At 47.5% G+C, this 8,902-nt stretch overlaps 1 protein-coding gene across 1 annotated transcript; it reads left to right on the top strand.

Moving 5' to 3' along the window:
* Nucleotides 1–610: 610 nt before the first annotated feature.
* LOC126088223 (trypsin-1-like) lies at nucleotides 611–7,252 on the top strand. The gene is made up of 2 exons (XM_049906350.1): nucleotides 611–994; nucleotides 6,597–7,252. Exons 1-2 carry the CDS (start codon nucleotides 611–613, stop codon nucleotides 6,996–6,998), a joined length of 786 nt encoding a protein of 261 aa, XP_049762307.1. The 3' UTR covers nucleotides 6,999–7,252.
* The last annotated feature ends 1,650 nt before the right edge of the window (nucleotides 7,253–8,902 follow it).

Here is an 8,902-nt window from a genome sequence, read left to right as displayed (position 1 = left end):
CAACGCGAGAAGCAATGTCGCGATACGATAAAACGCAATCGCGATTGGCTACAATCCGACCTTTATCAAAGTCGGAAACGTGATGGTACGCATTTCTCCTCCTTACACGAGGCATCACAACAACGTTTCACCAGGCAACGCCGGTCAACTGCTGTTTATGAGAAATCGGTTGGAAACTTTCCTCATGTCAGCACGTTGTAGGTGTCGCCACCGGCGTCAACCTAGTGTGAATGCTCTGAAAAGCTAATCATTTGCACATCACAGCATCTTCTTCATGTCGGTTAAATTTCTCGTCTGTAGCAAGTCATCTTCATGGTGTAGCAGTTTTAATGGCCAGTAGTGTACATATCGTTGTCCCATGACTTTTGTGTGGTTAACGGTAAATAAAATTCTCCTCTGCCACAATGTGCTTTAGACGTTTATGTTTTACTGCCTTGCGAAATGGTCAGACGAGAGAGACGTAAAAAATACGATAATCTGAGTGATATCAGTGCAGTGCCACTTATGATGTATATCGCACAGAGATAAGGCTGTGATTGGTGTCATTATTTTCTCGGCCAGCAGGAGTATAAAGAGGGCCGGGGGCAGGAGGCGTGCAGCACAGCCCAGGATGTCGCGCCCCGCCACAGTGACCTGGTTCCCCTGTCTGTGGCTGCTGCTGCTGTCGGCGGCTGCGGCGTGGCCGTCCGCCGTCCGGCAGCGGACCGGCGCCCACGAGCGCATCGTCGGCGGCCACGAGGCCAGCATCGCCGACCTCCCCTGGCAGCTGGCCTTCGAGCTCAGCGGCGACCAGCGGTGCGGCGCGTCGCTCATCGGCCCCTCCTGGGCGCTGACCGCTGGCCACTGCGTCGAGGACATCGGACTAGTCTACATGGCGCTGCGAGCGGGCTCCTCCGTCCGTGGCAGCGGCGGCACAGTGATAGAGGCGGCAGCCGTCTTCCTGCACCAGCAGTACGATAGCCGCACCTCAGACTACGACATCGCAGTCGTACAGGTTAGTGAAGTTTACTTTATTACTACCTGAGTACCCAGCGTTGCACCAGCAGTCCAGCTCCTCTTTTCCCCCTCTCTGCCCATCTCGTCCTCCGCCTCTCTCTGCCCATCTCACCCTATCCCCTCTCTCTGGTCACCTCCTCCATCGCCCGCTCTCCGTCCATCCCCTCCTATTCCTCCCTCAGTCCATCTGCTCCTCCTTCTCTCTCTGTCCTCCTCCTCTTCCTTCGCCTCTGTGTCCATCTTCGCTTATTCCTTTCTCTATCTCCTCTCCCCCTCTCTCTGTCAATCTCCTCCTATCCCCTCTCTCTGGCCACCTCCTCCATCACTCTCTGTCCATCCTCTCCTATTCCTCCCTCAATCCATCTGCTCCTCCCTCTCTCTCCCTGTCCACTTCCTCCTCCTTCGTCTCTCTGTCCATTTCCGCTTCTCCTTTCTCTATCTCTTCTCCTCTTCTCCCTGTCTGTCTCCACTCTTCCCTTTGTCTGTCCATCTCTTCTAAATCCTGTCTCCATCCAACTTCTACCCTTCTGTTCTCTGTCCATATCCGCCTCCACATTTCTCTGTTCATCTCCTCCTCTTTACTTTCTGTGCCCATTTCTCTGTCCACCCCTTCCTCCGACTGTCTTCTCCTTCCCTCTCTCTGTCTGCCCATCTCCTACTTCTTTTTCTCTCCCCACATTATCACTCACACCCCAATAGGAGGGTGCTGGTTCCTAACCACACATTACTTCATTCCTGATAGTAAATAATAGGTGTACAAAGTTTGGTTGAAATTGATCCATTAGTTTGGGATGAGCTTTTTACCTGCGGGCTTGCCCGTGTACGCACGTTTTACATGTACACTGGAGGAAAAATAGTCGCAACACCAAGAAATAATTAATGTAGAGTGATGAAATTTCGATCATAAATCTGTCTAGGTAACATATTTAAGTAATTAACATTGCAAGATCACAGCTTAAAGCAAGCTCGCTGTAAGCTACTGCAAATGTGAAATGCAGAAGTGGATAGATTGTGTTGTACAAGTGCCGGATGTTAGTGTGTGGGATGGAGTTCCATGCCTATTGCACTTGGTCGGTCGATGATGACGATGATGATGATGATGATGTCTGATTTGTGGAGCGCTCAACTGCGCGGTCATCAGTCATCGGTCGATACAAGGACGATTAATGCTGTTGGTGGATGACGCTGGAGTTGTCGTCTGATGATGTGCCATATGTGCTCCACGGTGACAGATCGAACAGGATAAGGGATTATCTCGACACCCTGTAGAGCGTGGTGGGTCACAAAGCTGTATGTGCGCGAGTGTCATCTTTTTGGAAAATACCTCCAGCAATGGAAGCTCAGCAGTTCGAATCACAAGACTGACGTACAAATTTGCAGTCAGGGTGCATAGGATAGCCACGAGATTGCTCTTGCCATCAAATGAAATAGCATCCCAGACCATAACTCCAGTGTATCTAGCACGCAGAGAACTTGGTAGCCGGTCCTCAACTGGCCTCCTCCTAACCAACACTCGGTCATCACCGTCACCGAGGAAGAACCTCCAGCATGCCCTCCAACGAACTTTCGCTTCTCACCACTGATACTACAAATGGCAGTGGTTTGGAACCGGTGGAATGCACGCTGCAGGGATAACGGCTCGGATCTGTGCTTGAAGTAACCGATTTATAACAGTACATTGTCACAGTCGCTTAGTGTAGTGGCAATGATACTAGGCTGTTGCTTGGAGGGTTGTGGGTTCAAAACTCACCTGAACTGAGAAATTCTAATTTCCATGTGCGGTTCGCATACACTGTAGAAGTATCCACAACTGACAAGAATCATTGTACTGGAATGTTCTGTAGGTGTATATAGACCGTATGTGTTCTAGCCGGAGACAGTTCGCTCCGCGCTCTTGTATGTGCAAGTGCTGAATAAACCTTCGTTAAGTGAAGTTAGTGCTCGTCATTCGTCTACTTACACCTTCCTCTTTGTGACATTATTCTGGTGGAGGCGCTGGGTATTGGAACTTGTGATACTGCACATATCGACGACACAGTGGCTCCCATCAGGATGTGAAAGGACGCTTTAAGGTAGTTGAGGGATTACTTTACAAGAAAAACTTTGATCCGTTTGGAAAGAGGTGGCTACCAGTGATTCCTAAACACATGCGCTTAGATGTTCTACAGACATTCCATGATACACCTGAGGACGGACATTTAGGATTTATTAAGACATATGATAGGATCCGCAAGAGATTTTTCTGGCCAGGTTTACTTGGCAGTGTCCGGCACTATGTGTCGCATTGTCGAGAATGCCAGAGGAGAAAGGCAGTTCCTCAGAAACCACCTGGCCAACTCATACCAATTCCACCAGCCGAAACGCCTTTCCAGAGTGTTTGGATTGACCTCCTCGGACGATTGCCAACGTCTGCTAGTGGCAATAGATGGATTATTGTTTGTCCTTATTATCTGATGCGATATGCCACTACAAAAGCCGTGAAAAAAGCCGAAGCATTCGAGGTAGCCAAATTCATCGCATAAGACATTGCATTAAAACACGGTGCTACAAAGTCGTTAATTACGGATCGAGGGAAAGTTTTCAATCGAATCTTGTGACAGAGATTAACTGTCGGTGCAACATTACTCAACACATGACGACTGCCTACCGTCCGCAAACTAACTGGCTTACTGAACGCCTTAATAAGACCTTGGCCGACATGTTATCAATGATCGTCAGTGTTGAGCAGAGCAACTGGGATGAGGTGCTACCTTTCGTGACGTTTTCCTACAACACCACCAAACAAGACAGCACAGGATTTACGCCATTTTTCCTGGTGCATGGGCGTGAGGCGACGACGACGACGATGGACCCTTTGTTTTCGTTACATCCTGATGACGTGAACGACAACTACATCGGCCAGGTGTTAACCAGAGCTGAGGAAGCTCGGCAGTTAGCTCGACTCCGCACGCTGCAGGCTCAAGAAAACGATCGCAGAAGGTATGACGCGAGCCACCGCTCTGTCGCCTACCAACCTGGATCTTCACTCCTGTTCGGAAGGTTGGTCTCTCTGAGAAGCTCCTCAGGCGCTACTTTGGACCTTATAAGGTTCTAAGACAGTTGTCTGATGTTGCTTATGAAGTTGAACATTTCGACCCCGTCACTAGACGACGAAAGATCAGAAATATGTTCCACGTCCTTCGAATGAAGCCCTATAAGGATCCTGCAACCCAGGGTAAATCCGAAGCTCCAGTGACAGGCAACAAGCGGAAAGGGGACGAAGAACGTAGCGCTAAGGGAAGTTCTAACAAGATCACCGCCAGGGCGAACATCCGTCATCGGGAGTCAGAGTATGCAGGACCGATGACTCGTCCCCAGACTAGGAGGACGTAGCACCGAGACGCTGTTCTCTTAATGAGGGAGCAATGTGGCAGAAGAAGCCGATTGGCGCAGTAGCCGTAGTCGCCGGCACGGTAGCTCAGCTCAGGGAGTTGGCTGGCCTATGTAACAAAAAACTGAGTGGGAGGATCAAGAAAAGAACTTTAACGGATGTCACGTGAAGTCCGCAACGACGAAACCTAACGATCAACAACGAGCAAAAATGTAAAAAAAAAAAATAGTGTAGTGGTTATGATACTAGACTGTTGCATGGAGGGTCTTGAGTTGAAAACTCACCTGAACAGAATTTCAATTTCTGTGTTCGGTTAGGGTACACTCTGGAAGTACCCACAAATGAGACGATTAATTTTACTGGAATGTTCTGTAGCTCTATATATACCGTATTTGTTCTAGCCGGAGGCAGTTCACTCCACACTCATGTATGTGCAAGTGCTGAATAAACCTTCATCAAGTGAAGTTAGTGTTCGTCATTCATCTACTTGTACCATCTGCTGCATGACAATACTGTGTCACTGTGGTGCCAGATAATGCTCACATTGCTGCTGCAGATGCACTATGATGCGCCAGAGCCACACGCCGGACACGATGGTCTTCCCTCTCGGTGGTGCCACGTGGTCGTCCAGAGTCCAATCTTCTTGTGGGCGTACATTCTCGTTACCGTCGCTGCCAGCAATCATGTACAGCGGTAAAATTCCTGGCACGCCTCTCTGCGATATGGCAGAAGGAACATCCAGCTTCTCATACTCCTATTACACGACCTCATTCAAACTCAGTGGGGTCTTGATAATGGCGTCTTTGCCGCCTGAAAAGTATATTTGATCACCAGTAACTCACCACATCGTATCTCGAAGGTAACTAACGCTCACGAACATTGCACCGAGTTCTTACATAAAACCTGATTTGCATCCTCATAGTGTAGCTACTAGAGCCACTCTTACGCGACTGGCGCTAAATTTGAACAGACATCATTTTTCCGATGTAGAAACTTGCCTACCAACTTCCGTTTGTGTCGCGAAACTCCTCGATATTTCCATTATTTTTTATGTCATTGTATTTATTCTAGTCTTATATAATTCCAGCTTCTCTTTCTTTCTCTCTCTGTTCACCTCCTCCATCACCCACTCTGTCCACTTCCTCCTGCCCCTTTCTCTGTCCATCACCTCCTCCCCACTCTCTTTCTCCATCGTCTCCTCCCCAATGTTTCCGTACATCTTGTCGTCTTTGCTTGCCCAATCCATCTTGTCTACCCCTATCGCTGTCCGTATTGACCTCTTCTCTTTCTCTGACCGTATTTTCCGCCCTGTTCTTCTGTTTCTTCTCCCACTTCCTTTTTCTGGTTATCTCTGCCTCCTCTCTCTCTCTCTCTCTCTCTCTCTCTCTCTCCACCTCCTACTCATAGCCTCCTGTATCCATTTCTCCCTGACCATCTCTCTTTCTTTCTTCGCCCTACATGAGTCCATCTCTCCTCCCCCCTCTTCGTCTGCCCGTCTCCTCCTCCTCCTTCTGCTCCCCCACCCCAAAAGGAGGTTACTGGTTCTTACCCCTCACACTATTTCTTTTTAGAGAGTAAATAGTAAGTGTACAAAGTTTGGTGTAAATCAACCCATGAGCTTTTTATCTGCGACTTTGCCAGCATGTACACACTTCACGTACAGGGAGACTCTTGTTAACGTTTAGAAAACCCCAAAGCGACGTAGATGACGCTGGGACAGGTAATTTAATACAAGACACATGGAGCTGCAAATGTCGGGAAGTACCTCAAAAATGGATGAGAAATGTCGATCATGTGGCGTCACCGTATAACATACTCCGCCACGCGAGCATCTGTTGGGATTGGGCGTGAAGGGATGACTGAGCGACGCAGTACTTGCATTCGAACACCAAATTATTGTCCTCCCTGTAACCTAGTAAAATCTGTTCTTATTTTGTGTATCTTTCCTTTTGACAGTTCCATAGTGCTCAGATCCGTTTGAACCATATGAATTCACATTGGGTCTAAGGTCTGGGAAGATGAGAACAGCTGCAAGAGATTGTTTTTGACCCTAAGACTCTTCGTACTGCATCTACGTTATGCCATTTGTCAGTGGATGGTACGGTGTCTGGTCAGTGACGTGTTCTTCTGATCGAGAAGTTAATTTTATATTCCTATAGCGGCGTAAGGTGATGGGATAGTACAAAATAATGGCAAATTGTCGCTTACACTGTTTGTGTTCGATTTACAGGTGAACGGATCCTTCACGCTGGGTCCCAATGTACAGCTAGTGGGACTCCCAGCTGAGGGCTACGACCCTCCGAGTGGGCTGCCTGTGACGGTCAGTGGCTGGGGTTACCAGCACAGCGGCAGCGGCCCGTCCAGTACACTGCAGGCGGTAGACATCAACGTGGTGGACCGCGAGACATGCCGCAAAGTGTTCGTCGCTGTGAATTCCGTGACAGAACGCATGATCTGCTCTGGGGAGTTCACCCGTGGAGTATGCTTCGGTGACTCTGGTGGGCCACTGGTCAACAACGGTACGCAGGTGGGCATCGTCTCGTGGGGGCTCACCTACTGCGAAGTCGGCATCTCCGTCCAAACCAATGTCGGCAATCTGAGGGCCTGGATCCGAGACACCGCCGGCATCTAGACTTCACCCGCTCTCCTCAGTGGATACAATGGTTTAAAGTCAACAGCAGATACTATCATCCACGCGTCCTTGTTAAATAAACATACGTACTTTACCGAATGCTTATTTGGTGTCCTCTACATACACTGTGGGTCATAAAAACCGCAAGACCAGGAAGTACAGCAAATCACGAAATTTTGGAGATGTCTTGTGAGGGAATTATGGAGAGGCCCTGGGAGGGAATTTTGGAGATGTCGTGGGAGAGTTGCCGTGTCCGGCAGCAATAATGTCTCTAACCTAGGGTGGTGCTTATGGCTTTTCCATGGTTCTGCCGAACGATTAGGTAGAAAAACATACAACTACCGTTTCACCTATTTATTATGACAAATAGGTGTAGTCTGAAAAAGACATAAATGCGGCAACTGTTAAAGCCTTTTAAAAATTACTACCACAAGGAAATATTTCTTTTAGTTTTAAGAAATAGCGTCAATGAATTGACAACTGGTATGTTAACTGACACATTCCGCTTGCTAATTCCGCAAAACAGCCAACCTTAAAATCTTTTACATTTAAAACAAACAACAACTAACAGGTAAGACAATCTTTAAACATTTTAAACCTGAAAGTCTAAATGGAAAAATTCTTCTAGTTTTGAGAAATGACAGTAACAAGATTGCCAGTTGGTTATTAACCAGCATCTGCTACTAGTTGGCTCAGCAAAATCGACAACCTAAATATCAGTTTTTCTTTTAAGTTAAACACAAATAGTTCCACCAGTTAGTTTTTTGTCAGGTAACCGATAGTCTTTCTTTGCCCCAGCTAAGATAGCACACAGTACAATCTCCATTTCAGAACTAAACAAGTTATAAACACATTACAGACAAGATCAACGAAGGACAGTTACTAAAAATATTAGGCAATTTAATCAAACCACTGCAATTTTTCTTTTCTGTTGTTCAGTCTAGCTGGGCCCTCAGGTGCTGCTTATATGTGAATTCGGCAGGGACCATACTTGCTCGTACACTCAGACAGTAAATGGAGTGCTCCGAGGATTCTTGGAAGGCAGCTATCGTTGTAACTGCCCTGAATCCACATGGAGCAGCATAGTCGCCAACAGCTGGCACCTATCCCGGCCAACCATCATCAAGTTAATCCCTGCTGCACATCCCATCGGCCATCCGTTCCAGGGACCACATAAATCACGTTCTCTCCACACTCAAGTTAGGCAACATTTTCCTCAAGGAACTAACACTGCCAACATCGGCACACTCACCCTACACTCAAGATAGGCAAACATCTTCCTTAAGGAACTCATAGTGGACGAATTCATCTCAAAAGTAGTCACAGTGCCAAAATTGGCACACTAGCTGGGTATCGATTCGAACTGAACTCAGACGATGGCTTCTTCAACATTGTCCCAAAATTCATCAATCGTATTGGCTGGTAAGTGATGACTTGCCAGTCTTTTGGCAGCCTGTGACTACGTATATCAGTGGGTGAGAGATTTAGAGAACATGGCCAAGGAAACAGTCAAAGCTGCAAGTATTGTGGTCGGTCAGAACAACAAGGGCAACATGTACTCTTACTTTACCTTGCTGAAAAATAATGTCACAGAGGACCAGGAGATAGGGCCGGCCACTGGCCGTGGTGATAATGTTGTGCAATCTATGGCATCTCATACCATTTCGTCAAGTGATGAGCTCTACAGATCGTGTCGAAGGCAGTCTTGCTACATTCACACTTCATGGAACTTCAACACATGGATGCATCCATCATGATGCTGTACATTGAGTGAGGATTCGTCTGAAAAGACGACTTGGTACCATTTACGTGTGGAGTTTTATCGTTGGCTGCACCACTGTCAAGTGCACCACTGTCAACAGTTAACAGTTGTGGCAACAATCTTCATATTGACTGTCCTCGAT

The sequence above is a fragment of the Schistocerca cancellata genome, chromosome 6 (genome assembly GCF_023864275.1).
Source record: "Schistocerca cancellata isolate TAMUIC-IGC-003103 chromosome 6, iqSchCanc2.1, whole genome shotgun sequence".
Taxonomy (NCBI): Eukaryota; Metazoa; Arthropoda; class Insecta; order Orthoptera; family Acrididae; genus Schistocerca; species Schistocerca cancellata.
This window is presented reverse-complemented; position numbering and strand designations above follow the sequence as displayed.